General features: G+C 41.0%; 1 protein-coding gene across 5 annotated transcripts in view; it reads left to right on the plus strand.

The window, feature by feature from the left end:
- The window catches only part of SOX5 (SRY-box transcription factor 5), a gene marked incomplete at its 3' end in the record, with an annotated part of 288,287 nt that overhangs the window by 124,546 nt on the left and 145,642 nt on the right, over positions 1-18,099 (plus strand). For all 5 annotated transcript variants that reach the window (XM_082280572.1, XM_082280570.1, XM_082280571.1 and 2 more), the window contains exon 4: positions 8,628-8,714. In XM_082280572.1, the coding sequence (XP_082136698.1) occupies positions 8,628-8,714 (87 nt within the window). The remainder of the gene's footprint in view (positions 1-8,627; positions 8,715-18,099) is intronic.

The following is an 18,099-nucleotide window of genomic DNA, read 5'->3' on the forward strand; positions in this document are numbered from 1 at the left end:
CAATAATTGTGCCGGTGAAATGCAGCATTTGGCAGAAGGTGTTCTTTGGGCCAACTCCCTGGCCTGGATATCCAAAGGCAGGTGGACCCTAATTCCTTTCCAGAATGGGATTTATGCTCCTGAATGCCTTTGGGAATCCAAAGCACTGAATCCCAAAGAATTTCAGTGACAAAAGATATGTTGTCCTGTGCATGACATCCTGTGCCATTCACAGAGCCCTTCTCTGGGGGACACCATTGCTCAGCTGCGGAAATGGGAAGGGCAGATTGCATCGATTCTTGAACCAGCCATATCCCACTGTGTATTTTAAGAACAGATTCTTAAATGGAGGGTAACTGAGCGGTGACTACAAACGACACTGTTGCAGTTGTTTTTTCAGAATAATTTGGGTTTGTCCTGCAAGTAATGCAGCCCCACCTCCGTGTAAATCTGAGGCAGCCAGCAGTGGCTCCAGGCTTGATGTGGAAGGCCAGATTACTGGAGGTGTGAGTCGAGCACACACACCAGCTGCCCTGGCACAGAAATATGATTTCCACACCCACAGGAGAGGAAGGGGTGGCAATTATCATACTGCAGCTTGCAACCCTGTGCTTTGAAGGGTTATCAGCATACACTTTGTAGCCTTGATGGGGTCTGTTGTCACTAAGGTAGGTAAGACAATGGAGTATATACTTTAGAAGTTAGCATGTTAGAAATAACAGAGATAGAGCTGGAGTTCCCTGTTGTTCTGAGGTGAGAGGAGGAATGCAGGCTTGTTACCTGGCTCAGCAATGTGCTCGTGAAAGAGGTGGTTTTCTCAGGTATTTAGTCTTCAGAAGGGCTTTGTGAACATCTCATTGTCAGTCCAGAAGAGTGTAGGACAGAGAGACTTTCAGAAATACCTGAATTTTTCACACTCTGGAAGCAGGCTCTGTCCTGAGGCTGTATACCAATAAAGAGGATGGAAGCTGAGAAAATCTTGGCTGTGGCCTGTGTGACCCTCAAATGAACATCGACTCTTCTGCTGGGAGGCTGAAGGACTGGTGTGATTGTCTTTGCATTGCACATCTCTTATGTGGAATGTGACACTGCTCCTGGAGTGGGTGACTGTTCAGTGAAACAAGACAGCCTGAAAAGCACACAGGTAATGGAGCGACTGCCAGTGCATTCAGGTGATGGGAACTATAAAAATTTCAGACAACAGCCTGGCTATTCCTGAAGGTGTTATTGACTGAGATGCTGGTTTTGGCCTCAAATCTAGCTTAAGAAGTCGTTCTGCTCTCCCCATGTCCTGCTTAGCCATGTGTTCCTGTCTGGTGCTGTGGTTTGCAGGCTCCTTGCTTACATCCAAAGGGATAATTAGTTCAACAATTAGTTTAGTGTATCTGAAGGCTATTCCAAACTTTCCTTTGTAATAAACATCCCCTTGTTTTTAGGTTAACTTTCTTATAAGACTGGCAGTAGGCATTGATGAGCAGTTGTGAAAATCATTGCTTTGTATATTTGCAGGTAGAGTAGAATCATGTTTCTGGTGGCATTCATAGATTATTGATTTGAATGTTAAAATCTTAAATAATTTATTTATGGTGCTATGGAACCTTTTCTGGCTATGTGAATTAAGTGCTCTTTTACTAGAAATGACAATAAAAATGTCTTATCATTCATACAACATATACTTCATCAAAGCAGCATGATGAGTATTGCAAAAGAAAGCAAACAACTTGAAAACAAGTGGTGTATTTTTGACCATACACAAAATTAGGCACTATGTGCAACAAGAATGCAATGGTGACCTGATATCATTGTGCACCACAGGTGACTACAGTCATCTATGGATAAAGAAGTTGATTTTGTCCTCTGAAATGAAAAGCTATGTGAGCTAACATGTGGCCAGAATGGAACTAGAGATTCCACGAACAGGAGGGCTGGTTATCCCTGCCAGAGAAGGGAGCTTTTTAGTAGGCTTGGAAGCTACCCATGGACATATGTAGCCCAGCTGTTTCCTGCACAGTGGTTGTGATGGAGTGGTGCAGTAAGAGTCATACTGTGATGCGCTGGCCAGAGCACCACAGCTTCCTAATATTGTAACTTGAATGTTTGGTTCAGCTCTGTGAGTTTGTGCCCAAAGACTAAAAAACATTTTGTGTATAAAAAACCCCCCAAACCCACAGAACCCAACAGCACACCACTTTCTTCTTCCTTTCTTCACTGTCCAGTCAGAGAAGCCCCAGGTAGTATTGTAGTCAGCACCACATTTTTGCTTATCACGCCTGAGCAACCATGTCCTACATTTGAACAATATTTACATTTATAGAGGTGTTTCCTAGTGTCTGCTCCAAAAGTTTAAACTGCTTTTAGACTGGTGAAAAATTGCAGTACTTCCTGGAAGGCAAGAGAAAAATGTATGTTTTGTGGTCTTTGATTTCCAAATTTAAATACATTCTGTGTTGTGCCTGCTCATGATTCATAGTGTCTTGCCTAGCTGCAAGTAGTTCCCTAAAAGCATGATTCTGTTGATGGAGAACCATATGTGTATGCAGATGCTGCATGTCTATGTAACCTGCTGATACCAGCCATTTCTTCATAATAGCTGCTTTATTTTCCTTGCTATGAAAATTGTTTCTGATTTTGTATAGGTAAGAGCTTCTTAATAAAATATGGGGGCGTAAAAAGAGAAATTTCTTCTATCTACATGTTTGTCTGCTCTTTTAAAGGAAGAGTGGAAATCTGCCCTTGATCTCATTTCCTGATTTAGACCAGAGAGGATTTGTTTCAGTACATGAACAGAGAACAGAGTGCCAGTGGGGTGACATATGGATAGGTGAAGGTTGTAGGAACACTGAGTGGAACTGTGACTGATGGGTGGAACATATTTATGACCATAGCAGAAGGAAAAGGTGAATAATGGGTGCCAGCTCAGTGTATGCCAGTGCTTTCTTAATACAAAGGAAGGTGCTTGCCAAAAGTGGAAGGTGTATCAGCTAATGTTGAAGTTCATTCATGATAATTTGTGCTGACCAAATACTCCTTCCTCTAGGAATAACACGTGTTGGCAGGAAATGTTTGGTGGTCTGGATGGGCACTGAGCAACTCTTGGCTTCTCTCTGTTTTTGCTACACTTCATGTCTTCATCCTTGCCGAGGCCAAACATCTTTCTTTTACTTTTTTTCTGAGAAGTATCTCTCTTTCAACCCAGGGCAAGATCTGTTCACTGTAGTTACAGAGGAGGGAACCCTTTGGGCATCTCCTTGGGAGGGCACCCATCCTTGGACATCCAAACACCATGCAAGTGGGAGGCTCCAGGACTCACACTTTCCCTCTTAACTTGTAGTCAACTTACATCAGCCTCTTACACTTTGATCATAGTTGTCTCTGTATAACATCAGAGCTTTCTCTCCCATTTCCTCTTCAAATATGGCTCTTTCGGTCATGCCTCATGTGGAGAGCTCCCATTCCTCACCTTGTTACAGCATGTTGGAATTGCATGCCTTTCTCTGGAAGCAGGCAGCTGCATGAGACCAAAGTTTGCTTTCAGTAAATAATCAGCAGGAACAGAGAGAGGTAATAGAGATTTGGCACTGAACGCCATTCTAAGCTTGTATAAGTGGATTTCTAGGACTGTGACCCTGGAGCATGGATTGAAAAGAGCTACTGGAGAGGCTAGGCCTGAAGGGAGTGCTGTGCTGTGGGACTGTGTGTTTGGAAGGCTGCCGAGGCAGGTCCAGGTACATGTGCATCTGTGCTGCCACTGAATTGAGAGTAGGATTAGGTTCACTCCCAAAGGGGAGTTACAATGCCTTGAAAAAAATGAACTTCTGGAAGTAGACTAAATTCAATAGAAATCTAGCAAACAGTGATAAAAATGGTGCCTCCTTCTTACTATGGCTTTGTATCCTTGTCCATCTCCTGGATACAAACCGTTCCCTTCCCAGTGTGAAAACTTTAGGGCTTTTAAGCAGGTAAGTCAGTGAAGCTGTATTTAAATATCAAATGCAGGAGTAGAGGGACAGTGACATGCTTGTTAGCATACCAAAAATTAGATTTAAAAGCCGTTTAATGTTAATTTTTGGAGATTATTTGCTTTCCAGTTGTGTAAGAGCAATTCAGTGGATGTACAGATGCATCCATACCTGCAGATCAGAGCAGTGAACACAGGACTCTCACAACTCCAAGGAAAGTGGTTTCATTCCATGTGCTGAAGGCCTGCATGAGAATTACTGGCTGCTGGCATCAGTCTCCAAGTCTCATTGTTGTGGATGAGGGAGTCAGTCTGGATGGTGCTTGGCACAGAGGGAGGGTGGCGGGACCAGGGGACACCGAGGAGCCAGGGAGCTGCTGGCACAGGCGGAGGCATTCACCAGTGGGCACTGCCATACGCAGTGATGCGGAGAAGCATATGTAAGCAACAGAGGCAGGGGTGAAAGAAGAAAAACAAAATGTGCTGTAAATATCTCTAGAAAGAGCTAATGACTGATAAATGTGTTGAATAGACACAGCAGAAATCATTTTTGTGGATTAATTTGTATCTTTATTGATTCAGTCAGGCGCCTCTTGGCCAATGTTTAGTTAATGATTCCTGTTCTTCTTTCCTTCTCAATCCTTCTCTTTGGTGCCCTATCCATAATCCTCTTCTGCAACAACATGTAACACTTCTCATAGTGTGTCTGGGACAAAAATGTTTCCCAAACATTAACGAAATTACTGTTCACAAACAACCTGTGAACAAGTCTTGTAGATGTATTCATACTGTGCTGTGACTTGGGATTGGTTTACTATGTGCCATAGGATCTACACTGCAAGTAGGTATTGGGGGGGATTCTTAGCTCAAGTGAGACTTGGAAGAAGGAACGGGGGCAGTTCTGGGGTCTTCTCAAAGATGAATTAGGAGGCATTATGAATCGTCGCCATATTCAGAACAACATGTGTAGCTTTTTGGAAATACAGATTATTGGAATACATAGCTGTCCTGATGCACATCCAAAATCTGTCACTATATAGCTCCGATTTTGCATGTAAAAAAACGTGGGTTTGGGGAATCCAAGAGGAGAGAAATGGTTGGAGGAGGGATCAGGAATAGCAGTTCCTGTGTGCAGGCCATCTTTCCCAGTTTCAAGCTGCACATTATATGGGCAAGCATTAAAAGTTTTACTGACTTTCCAATGAATCCAGAGAATGCCTGCCTTGCAAACAAGATACACTATTTATTTCTTCCCTTAATTTGAGAGCATCATCTTCCCAATGAAGTCTGAAAAAAGCTGAACAAAGGATGACTTTGTTTCTGTATAATTCATGGAACTTCTACTGTCGTAACTTTTTAAACAGTTATTTTTATTTAAGATGTGTAAATTTCAAATCTTTTTTTAATGGGGTACATAAATGACATAATAAATGTTTCTTTCCAAGATATGGTGCATAAGGTATTTCACAAACAGTTACTGAAATGTGATAGGTTGAGTATATGAATAACATATTTTATGTAAGTACAATATGTTAACATGGTATATAATAGAATTAGACAAGCTGTAATCTAATCTAGCTGTTTAGCTCCATAAAGCTATAGGGGTGGGGAAGCTATTGTCTTTCAGAATTAAAGTTCTTCTAAAGTATTAGCAGAAGGATGATTATTTGCTGGTCCTGCATCAAAATTCTGTTGAAGTGTCTTCTGTAAAAATGGCAATTCAAATCTAGAGAGGTTTGAAACCAAGTTCGGACATCAATTTAATATGATTGCTTGGGGGTTTTTAAAGGGAAAAAAAAAATCTATATAATATTATTTTGAATAGTTAACATACAGTATTTCAACAGGGGAAGCACTGATTAGATCACCACAATCTATTTTATGCCATCAGGATTGCTGAGGGGGCTTATAATTGTGTTAAATTTTCATATTACTCATATTCACACATTAATGAACAGATGCATTGTTACTATTGGGATTTTGCCATTTGGCCTTTCACATCTCTAATCATGATTTCCTACTGAGATCTTTACCGTTCTCGCAGAAATTCAGTCATTGATACATGGCCGTCCACCGCATTCATTACTCCCCGCTTGTTTGTCCGCGGCTCTCCCGGCATCACCGGCGGGCTCGGGTTGCTGGGATGTAACACGAGTCTTCGGGCGGGGGACTCCGGCTCTCGGGGTTGCACCGACAGAGCTCAAACTCCCCCGGGAAAGTGACACCGGGACCGTCCCGGCGCCCCTCCCCGAGCGGCTGCGAGGGGCCGGCGGGCAGGGAAGGCGGCAGGGAAGCCGGGAGGCAAGCAAGTATGCAGGGAAACAGGGATGCGGGCAGGCAGCGGCCGGCGGCCAGCTCAGCGGGGCTCTGGCAGCCCCGGCGAGCGTCTACTGTAGCTTTAAGGCGGCAAGTTAGACAGAAGACTTGTGTTTCTTTACGAGCGTACCACGGCGAATATTTTGTCTAGCCGCGGGGGAAAAGCTTTGTCGTGGACTTTGCTGACAATGGACTTAAAAGTAAGGCGGGCTGCTTTTGGTGCCTGGAGGCTCTGGAGCCCATTGTCAGCTCACAATGGATCCCTATTGCCGCATTCCTGCTTTGCAAAGGTTTGTTGGCTTTTAATGACTGACAGCTCTCCGCCGCAAATGCCGCATTTGCTCCGGCCTGTTTACATGCTGTTCCGGAGTCTTTAGAAAAGCACAGAGGAATAATAATTATAAAAATTAATAAAATTATAAAGAAAAAAGGAAAAGTGACGGTGTTTATCTGACCTATTCACGTTGGGGAAAGTGGTTTTCTTCGTGGGTGCTTGGAGGGGACGGACGAACTTCAGTAGTAGCTGCGCAAGTGCCCGGAGTCCGGCGGCGCCTCCAGCTCGCCAGCCCCGGAACGGACCGTGCTCTGCGCGACAGCTTCTCCCGCCCGCATCCCTAGGATTTCATGAGATTTAGAGATAAGTTTTAGAGATTCTAGCAGAGAAATCTCACTCGGGCAAGCTCGGGGATCAGCACAGGGAGTGCCCGCGGGTGCACAGGAGGAGATCGGGGTGCTGCAACGTGAATAAAAATGTCACGGAACAAAACACCCTCCTGTGCTGTCGGTGGCATCCGAAGGTTGTCGCTGCTCTCCCGGCGAGATGCGGGCGTGGGGCTGTGCCCGGCTCGGATGTCTGTCTGTCTGTCTTTCCGTCTGTGCGCACAGCTGTGTGCGAGCAGAGGCGAGGCCGATGTGAGATGCAGGACAGCATCCCTGTGCCCGTGGCACGGTAGTTCCCTATGCATTGATGCTGCCCTGCGGGCGGCGGGTTCAAGGGAGCCGGGCTCGCTCAGCCCCCGGGAGCGGCGGGGGCTTTGCGCGGAGAGCGCGGCCGGCAGAGCCGCCCCGAGGAACCGCAGCGCCTCCGAGCTCCAAGTTGGGGCTTAAGAAAGGAGGCGGAATTAGCCAAACGAGATAATGAAGGTTGCTCATAATGGTTTTTACTGTGGGGAAAATTAACCAGTTGCTAATAATTGTATGGTCTCTAGGCCAGACGGTCCCTTTGATAAGTTAACATGTACTCCCTTTATGCTCCTGGTAGGGGGTAAACAAATGCCTGAACAAATACAAATACACATAAACACAAATGTGGAGAATAGCAGTATATGTCTTAGATCCAGATAATAAGTGTGGGTATTGTTATTTAGATGGCACATACTGGGACACTTATCTTTTAGTACACTCCATTTTCTAACTGAATGCAGTGCTAATCGTGGGATTGAAAGCTATTGTAATTGTGTACCCATCTAAATGCTGACAAGAATATACAATTACATTGTTTGGAATTGAGTTTAATGTTCTCTGAATTTTATTAGCATTTATATTTACTTATGCATTAAAATTCTACACAAAAAGAGGTCAGAACACAAGAGTTGCAGACATAAATATCAGACCTATCCACACCCTCGCTGCATTTTTCCTGAAAATACTGAACAAATGTATTTTATTTTATTTTATTTTTAAAGGAAGTGATAGAATCTGAAATGAGCAAATAATGGGTTTCCATTCTAAGCAATGCGTTTTCTCCCTTTGGATTTTGCAGTCTTTTAAAGCTTTTTTCCATACCCAACTTTTTATTATTATTTATAATGCGCGTGTTACCGGAAAATCTTTCCACAGTGTGCTTACCACCACACGATGTTTAAACACACATTATAAAGTGGATGTAATTGTAAAGACTCAGAGGGATATAATTACATGTAGCAGATTTAGGAGCTAATTCTTTGCTTCTCTCTCTCTTTCTCTCTCTCTTTACTCCGCATTTTATCAACATAATTATTTTTTGACTGCAGACTAACACCCAGAAACTGACAGGCATCCATTATAGGCAGCAACTTGTTCACCAAATTGAAAAACAATGAACTGCAGGTTTATATGTGCCCATTGTAATACAGAATTACCGGAGCTTTGTTCCACTAGAGGAAAAAGCTAATGGTTTTGAAACAGCAGGTGACAAAACACATTCAGTTTTTTCTTTTTTGTTCCTTTTTTTTTTTTTCTTCCCTCCCCTCTTATCAGTTTGTTGATGAAGTCATTACGAACTGGGGCCCAGAATAGGGTTGGCCTTATTTTTAGCAGATAGACTTTTAATGAGTTCTATTGTGGAGACAGTCATGTTGATTTGCTTACATTTTTTTTCCCCCCCTTCACTCAGAAACTCCCAGTATTGAAAAGCTACTATCAAAGGACTGGAAAGACAAGCTTCTTGCCATGGGATCAGGGAACTTTGGAGAAATAAAAGGTAACGCTGTTTCTGTGCTAAAAGGAAATTAAGAATGAATATACAGATACCACTGGCTTTATGGAACTTTGTCTGCTCCTCTTCCCCTCCCCTTCAAACATGGTAATTTGGGGTTTAAATGAAATGTATGCACTCCCATCTGTGATAATATAAATCAGAGAAATGGTATATTGCCTAAGTAAATGAATTTACATTAAGCTTTTGTTGCATATATCGTTCTGTGTTATAAACGAACACATCCTATTGCTGGATTGGGAAAAAAAAGTCAATTCATGTATCAAATATATGTGATATCAGAGCATAGCAGACCTCAGCTTCTGAAATCTGAGGGTGATCTGAATTCCTTGTTAATTTTGTTAATTTTTGGACAGATTTTGATGATGTTGATTTTTTTTTTTTTTTTTTTTTGTTTACTTTTTTTGCATGTAGGAAAAAATAAAAAGAGCAAAGTTTGTGTAATGATACCTCTAGGTACTGAAATTAGCCAGTGCAGATTTTAAAAGACAGCGTACAACATCTGTGCACTAAAGCATGTTCTTTTAAAGCCCTACTCCAGAAGGAAAATGACAAAATTTGACCACTCTCCAGCAGCAGTAGCTTCTGCTTTGCCAAGATATTTCCCATTTTTATATATCTGAGGTCATTTTAGGGAACCTGTAGTTGTTTGTTTTCATGTAATTTAATATTTTTATAATTCCTCTGCAGCGCGTATGATGAGGAACTCACTCAAAATACACATGTCAAAAATTGTAAGTTTTCAGAGCAGCCATTATCACTCTGAAAAGAAACAGTGATTCTGATTCTTCTCCCATTTATATCAGTGTACATCTGGAGTAGCAAAATCCAAGCCAATGTTGTTTTGGAAATGTGAAAGTAGAATGAAATTAAAATTAAACCCTTCTCTCGTGTTTATAAACTGGATTTAGTTTCTCTCCATTATTTTTGGTATGTTTACTTACTAATGTTGTCCCTGATCTAGACATCCTCACTCAGGCAGGCTCCCAAACCTTGTGCCTGACAGGTTTAAGGACCGTGTGCACAAGAGGTGGGCAGTATTCAGGAAAGCATACAACACAACGTGCTCTCACAGGTTAATGGATTGGTGCATATGCAAAGAAAGTGTTATTTTAATTACATGGGCCTTCCAGCCTGTCACCAATAAGCCACCAGCATTAGTTTGTGCTATTCCACTGACTCTACACAAGTAGGAAAATGCGCCACTTGTTTCCCCAGGCTTCTCCCTAGGAGGCTGTAATTCAAAGACATATATTCATTACCTATGTAGAATAACTTCATAACAGAATATAATGCTCCAGCCCCCAGTAGGCTGAGATGATGTTGTTGTTGTTGTTTTTGTGATTATGATGATGATGATGATTATTATTATTATTATTACTACAGAGGGCCAAACCCTGGGTTCTTCATTCCCGCTCCATGTGTGTAAAGCAACAGGTCATAAAGAGGAAGGGCAGCCACTGGTCTTACCTGGGAGTTCTGGGTTTTGAAAGCACATAGTTTTAAAATAACATCATCCTTTGCCATGAACTGGTGAGACATCTTTAAGATGTTTCAGGGACAAAGTATGAGGAGACATCTTTCATACCCACTTTTGGGAGTGTATTTCAGCAGATCTTGCACACTGTATGGAGCTTCTTTAACTCTTGACGCACTGGAGCCTTTAGAAGGACTCCCAGTGATTCTCCAGTGCCTTTGGACTTCATAGAGCTGCTCTGAAGAGTGCTGTGCAGTGAGAAGGTGGTCTGTTCCCAGTGCCTATGATCTTGTTCTTTTGGAGGGCAATCTTTTTTCTCCCTCCCTGTTTTAGCCTTTCACAAGCTAAACTTGAAAGCAGCAGCAGCCAGCTATATGCTACCATGAGAGAAACTCAACAGTCCTTTCAGTCGTGCCTGGGGGAAAGGATGGGGGAGCAAGAGCTCAGCCTCAAAGAAGACTTTTCTTAGCTTTAATTTTTGGTTTTTAGCTTTATATTTTGAACACAAGTCGAGTTATTGTTCTGTAGCTCTGTTCAAAAGCCTCACATCTGAGGCTTTTTAGTGCAACTGTGGTTCTGTGGTTGGGGGCATGGTTATTAGGTGTTTGGATCAAATTTGGCAGTAAGCTGTGAAAACAGGCACTGGTTTATTTTTCCTACTGACTGCCGTGACAGTTGCAATTATTGTCCATTGTTCCTAGGTGGCTAGAAAGGAGGGAGGATACAATAGAGCATTGCCCTCTGGGGGTAAATGAATTTGACTTACAGATTCTTGGGGGGTCAGGGAGGCTGATTATTTAGTGCCCAGGAATGTGGTTTTCATGGCACCATCAGCCGTGAGCAGCCAACAAACAATGGCTCAGCTGTATTGCAGCTATATTTAGTGAGGCAGCAGGAAAGGTGTGCAAGTTGAGCTGCTCTATACCCACATACACGTGTACAAACACACATATATTATGCTACAAAATGATTTTGTTCTTCTATAGTTATGAAGTTCTCCAGTTGTGATTCTTTAATTAACTTCTCTCTCTGTATTTGGCCTGACAGCTGCGTTTTTTCCACCCCTCATTTCTCCATTAGTGATATTTGGAAACCCCCACTTAAGTAGTGTCTTATTATTAATACACCCTGGAATGTGGACAGCACTAGGAGCTGTACTGCCCAACTGTCTTTTGCACTGAATAGTTTTTTCCATTTAACTGTTCAAAATTTCATTGTGTTTTTCATTAGGTCTGGGGGAGTTTTAGTATGTCGTGCTAAAATCTCAGCACTAGGCTACATATTGTTAATGCCCAAATCTGTGTTGCTACCATTGAGTTTTATTCTCTGGGAGAGATTAAAAGAAAGGGAGATGAAGAGGAAGACTTTATTTTCTATTAGCGTGATTTCTTTTAAGTTAGAAAGCAGTAATATTCTATTAAAGATAAGGGAATTGGTTAGAAGTCACGAGACTCCCATGTTTTGTATTCAGTTGTTTCTCTTAGTTGCTTTGTTACCTTTGGCTGCTACTTTAGACCCCCCTTTCTTCATCTGCACGCCTATAAAACAGGAGAACCATCACTGAGTAGCTGCAGAGAGCCAGCTGCAAACTTCAAGATCACAGTTAGAAGGATCTATATATCCAGTTACAAATTGAAAAGAAATAAAATGTTTTATTCCACGGCTTGACTGAAAGGTACTGCAAGGGAATACTCTTCAAATGGGGCAAAATCTAGAACCTTTTATATCTGTAGAAATTGTGACTCAAATACCTGTGTTTGTTCAGAGAAATAGTCTGGGACTAAATTACAAGCTTGGCACTAGAGATTTCTTAAGAAATTCTGTTTTGATATCTATGGAATTTTTACTCTGCTCAAAACAAGTCGCTGTATAGTAAAATCTACAAAATGTGCTGTTAAATTGAAGTATTTTAAAGTGAAGCTGTAAAACTGCATATTGAATTGTTTGAAGCCTGTTCAAACTTACTTATATCCATCATATTCAAAACCAGGGCTCAAAAAGCCTCTGGATTATTCATAGATAATGCAGGTTATTGGATTCAGTGGAGCAGAGAGATCTTCAGGTCTCAAACCAATCGTCTACAGGAAGGAAAATCATTCCCCTTTTCTGCTGTCAGTGTAACTGCCTTGTTGCTGTGCATTGCAGGGGGAAAGCAGGTGCTGTCCTCCAGTGTTGCTAGGAAAAGGTATAAAAAATATTTATTTCTTAAATATCAGTGATCATCCCTATATATAGAAAATTAACATGAAGCTTCTCTTTCATTGGTGCTGGGCTTCAGGAGCAGTGCTGGCCCCTCAGGTGCATCATGGGTTGTCCAGCCTTGCTCACACTGGGGTGAGTGAGGCAGCTTTAGCCATGATGAGAACTCTTAAAACTTCCTTGGTGTGCACAAAACCTTGCTGCTAATCTTGTCCATCTCTCTATTGAGACTTGTCAAGACATAATAATGCATATTTTATATATTCCCCACTTAGCTAATATTGAATAGGCGTGTGGAACAAAAGGCTAAACAGACTTTCATTTCCAATCTTCCTGAGTTGGTTTTCTGTTGAAGGCATTGTTAACAGTGATTGTGCCCAAGTCTCTCAAGAAAGACCGGGCAAGTCTGAACCTGATACATTTTTGTTGTTGTTGTTTGAAAAACCTTTTCTATTGTGCAGGTTAATTTGTAAACAAGTCAGGTGAAGTGTTTTCTGTACTCACTGTGAAAGGGATTGTCGTTAGGTTAAAATCAGCTCTTCATTGTATCCGCTTAAATCTAGGTGACTCCAGAGACTGTATTGGAGTAACCACAGATTTATGGATGTAATTGAAAGCGAGATTAGCCTACCAATCTTGATCTCCGGTTCACGATAACACAGACATTTGTTTTGTGTGAGAAACTGGGTTCCAAATTCCATGAAGTATCAGTGCAGGTATTGTGTTAGGCTGTGTTTGATGTGAGATAGAGCTGTGTTTGCTGAAGACTCTGATTTTGCTCATGTGCTCAGAAGATGGGGCATGAGAGAGTACGCAGTCAACGGTTTTAGGACTGCCAATAATGGATAAAGAGAAATAATCCATTCAGCGATACTATAGCTCATCAGAGCCCATGAATTAAAGACATATGTTATGTAGATTCAATGTATGGATTAAAACGGATAATCTAGTAGGTGACACACAGAATCTTGAGATAAGTGAGCTATGCAGATTCGGTATATGGATTGTGATGGATAATTCCATTTAAGTAATGCTGGACAAGTTGAAGACAAGTAAGCTTCGGGTAGTGCGCAGGTTATGTGCAGTAATCCAGTGAGTGACACTTTGGATCGCATAATCTGTAAACTAAAGACAAGGAAGCTGGGGATTCTGCATTTAGATGTGGACAGGAAGAAGGAGGGGGAAGGGGAGAAAGATTATTCATGGGGAATACACTGGGTTTAAACCTTTGACTAATACAGCACAGATCCCCGGGAGACGTGTGAAAGCTGCACACTTTTGTAGGAGCTGGGTGAATTTTGCATTTGTAAATTAATGGTTCAAAAACATTTGCAAACTTGGGTCAGCTGTGGATATTTTGCATTATTTTTTTGTGGGTAGTATTGTAAGTGGAGTGGCAAGAGAAGGAGGGTGCAAGTCATTAGTGAAGGAGGTAAGATATATTGGATTGTCAGCTTTGAACTATGATAAATTCAGTATTTGTTGCAACCTTAGTATCTTCTTCTTTGTGTTTATTTTTTTGAGGGGTTTAATAGTAGCAAATTGCAAATTGAGCTTTAATCATTTTTTAATATTCCAGAAGTGCTGGGGTGCATGGGAACCTGCCCACTTGCACTCAGGGAATCCTAAGTTTCAAGAGGAAATTTGGCAGCTGCCAAAATCTTGGAGGTTGATCACAACACAATGGGATAGTCTCAGGCTGCAGTAGAAGTAGGCAGTGCTAGCTGAGCCGCACCAACGCAGAACTTCTTCAGGCCAAAAGAAAGCCTGAGATGGAGACTGTGACTGGATGGAGCTGCTCCTATTTGACCCTAGAATGGGAGGTTAGTTGAGGGTAGCATATGTGGAAGGAGGGTTGGAGGAATCTTTTTTAAAGCCTCTAAAAATGTGATTGTATGGCAAAACAGCCAGTTCAGGTTGTTCTGGATTTATACTCTTGTACATAAAGGTACTTAATTTTATCAGAAAAAAACAGGTTCTAATTTTATTTTTAAGATGTGATTATTGATAGAGATAATAGAATAAAATTGAACTAATTAAGGTAGCAAATGCCAGTGACTTTGTTGGAACATATGGGAGCCAAACCGCTATATTTAAAATTTGTTCAGAGTTGGTTGACAAAAGGGTCCTAAAGCTGTGCTGAAGTTACCTGAAAGATGCACTGATAGAGCTGAATGTCTCTGAGCTACAACTGCCAGTTTGTCAAAACGAAACAAAGCAAATACACATACATACACACACACTTTTTTTCCTACTGCTGCGTAAAATTCCAGCAGCAAATGCTATTTTCCTAGCCTAGTTCTAACTTGTCTAGACAGTAAAACAATGAGTAACCTCTGAGAAATAGTCTCAATACAAATGTTGTATATTCCTTTTGTAACCTTGACAATAAGTTGCTAACCTGGTTGAATACCAAGCTTTATTTGTAGTCTACTGTACCAAAACTTTTTCCTGACAGCAAATAAAGAGTACTCAGTGACAGCCTCTTTCCAGCATTGCGAAACAGCAAAGTGCTGGTTTGTTACAGAGCAGACGTCTGAGCTTTTTCCCCCACAGAATATGAGTTCTTGAGGCTAGTAATGGCAAAAGAGGGTAATTGGTCATAATTTGTTTTTATTCATTCTGCAGCCTTGCACTCAAACATAAAAGATTAAGACTGTCCATCTGCTGAAATAAATATCTTCCTTATATCTTGCTGTTCTAAAAGAGATTTTTACTTGTCAAACAGAGAAGAATCATTACATAAATCTGTAGGTACAGGCAAATCAGTTTGAATTGTGCACTTTTTCTTTCCTTGTTTCTTTTTCTGGTGGCTGTGGCTTGCTGAGTAAAAAACAGTCAGAAAGTTTTCTTTTATTATTCTGACTCTAGTCCCTATCAATAAGATGAAATAATTTAATTTAGCAAGGTGGGTAGTTGTGATGGCAGTCGTTATGTAGCAAAGTTGGCTTAAATACTTAATGAAAAATGCCAGTTTTCAGCTGTTTTTGCCCTGACAGCTCCAGGATTTAGTGGCCTGAAAAGCTATGTTCTAGTCCATAATAAAGCACTCTCTGAAGTATTGATTAGGGAAGCATCAGGGGAGTTTGCATACGTTCACAAGCACAGACCCACATCCACCCACCAACACATTCCAGCAAGTACATAATTTAAAGTAAAATCCCATTGCTTGGCTATAAACATTTCACATTTCTGTTCAAAAACAGAGGAAAGAAGAGTTTAAATTCTGAACTTACCTCAGCCGGTGAGATCTGTTTATCAGACTACTTTTCCTGAAGGAAACATCAGCTCCCTCTTGCCTAACATATGTGACTTCAGGTGATGTCAGCAGCATGAAGGGGAATACTCCTCTTTAAATTTATGTTATAAATAGATTTTTAAAAAAATTTTTAGGGAGAACATGACACAGATTAATTTGCTTGAAAGTAGAAGAAGAGTAGGTGACCTGTCTGTTTTACTTTCCTGGTTTCCTTACTGAGCAGAGTAATGTTTGGTTTAGATTTCTAATATGTCAAGGTTAGAACTGGGGAGAGGAGTGGGGAAAAAATAGTTGACACTGGAATGAGAATGATACTCTGGAGGAAAGATACTGTAAGAAAGCCCTCTAGAAAAGATACTTATTTTATGAACTACTGATAATTTTATTTATTCTTTGGATTTGGTACAGTTATGACTAGTAGGATTATACTCTTTCTGAGGACGGCTTAGTTAATAGACTGTTCAGTTTGAAAAACCTCCTTCATTTTTGTGTCAAAACTGTAACCTTCACTAGCTCAAAAAGTCTACTGAAAAAACACACCATTGCAGGAAATACTTTGAGGTGACTCACTCTTTAGCTCACTTATGGGCTGTAGCTCAGTCCTTGTCACACTGTTGTTACACAGAAACTGTGTTGTGGCATGGTTCTGTTGCTTGGTAAGTTGGATGACATCAGTAATTGGTTCATTTGTAAGGGTCCCCTTGGCTGAAATGCTACCTAGTCTCCAACTGGGTCAAACACAGACTTAATTATCTATTTAACGTGTATCGCTATTAAAAGTCAGTGGGGAAATTCTTGGCCTTGCTGAAGTAGTTCTGCTGGTGACTTCATCGAGGCCAGCAATAAAACCTCCTACACTGCATAGAGTTCAGAATTACTGTAGGCAAGTTGCTAAAAACTTCATGCCTTAGTTTGCTCTTGAAAAACATAATGCATACCATTACCTTTCTACCTGCAAACAGTCTTTAAGAAGATCAATTAGGTAGTGCTTTGAAATTAAAAAATACTTTATACTGAATGCTGTAATTATTATTACATATCTTAACATTATTCGAATACAGAGTACTTCAAAATATTCTTACTTCCATTTAATGATTTTCTTCCCTGTAGAAAACTTTGTAGATACAGGAGGCTTTTTTCTTTTGTAACCACAGTTAATGATACGAACATAATACAATATTATTGTGTCTTCCAGGCTTTGTACTTGCACATTGTTTTCTTTGATTTTCCTTTGAAAGACAGATTCTGACACTTCAAAAGCTATTTACGCAATTTCTTTGATGGTGAACTGACTCGGTAGATAGATTTCACTGTCTGTATGGGTGAGTGTGCACATGAGCACCCTGGTTGATGCCATTCCTAGCAGTTTAATGGGGACATGACAGAGGGATTTAGGAGAGCCTTGCCATGGCTCTGCCCCTGCAGAATACACATCTGTAAGCTGTCTGGGAGCAAACACTCTCACTGCCTGAACACTTGCAGCAAAAGCTTAAAATGTCTGTTAAAGAAAATATTGACTTTCCCAATTTCTCATTTACATTCTCATTCTGTCTAATAAATTATAATAAAGTATTTACTGTTTTGATCGCAAAAGCAGTTTCTCTGCCTTTTTTTTTTGCTTTGGTTCTGTTTTGGGTGGGTATGCCAAGGTTTCTCCTGTTCGATTTCTCACTTTAAGTGTGTCATTTGGTCATATTGGTGTCTTCATTCTAATGTTTATTAAAATGTTACTGTCACTGCCAGTCTGAGACTGTGAATCAGAACTAAGAATGTGTAATAGTTTATTTCACATTTGAGTAAATTTCTTCTACTACTTAAACATTATTATGGGTAGTGTTGATCTGAGATGAAGTTTAGGTTTGGCGATACAGAATGCCACTAATTTGAGTCTTCTTTTATTGCCATCTGCTGTGGGTGTTGCATCCACAAACATGGGAGGGTTTTTTGAGTCTCTCTCTTCATGGTAATAGAGGATAAGCTGACGCATCTGGAAAGCATCTTTTCTTGGGCATTTCACTGCATCAACCTGCAGTGTGTACTTCGATGCTTCTTTGCCTGAGTTATTTTGATCAGTTGTGAAAATTGCCACTGCAGTGATAGAGCACAGAGAGAACAGTATGAGCACCTACAGCAATTTCCTGAAAGGCAGGTGGCCTGGTGGTTGAAAGCTTTGTTAAACATAAAATGTGCAATATCTGTTTGTCGTGGATCTGACGGTAATTAAGAGTAATTCTTGAGGCAGTCATTGATGCAAGGCACTCTCCTTTTGCTCCTCACTCAATAGCTCTGTGAAGTGGTCTAGCTTGCTGTCAAGCTGTATGCTGCAATAATGGACACTTGGGTTTTTTTCTCTCAGCCCTGCTGCATGGCTGGAGTGAGAGCACTGCAACTTGTAAAGGGCAGCTCCAGAACCGTTCCCAACTCTGTGCTGCTTG

Source organism: Coloeus monedula, assembly GCF_965178545.1.
Source record: "Coloeus monedula genome assembly, chromosome: 4".
Lineage (NCBI taxonomy): Eukaryota > Metazoa > Chordata > Aves > Passeriformes > Corvidae > Coloeus > Coloeus monedula.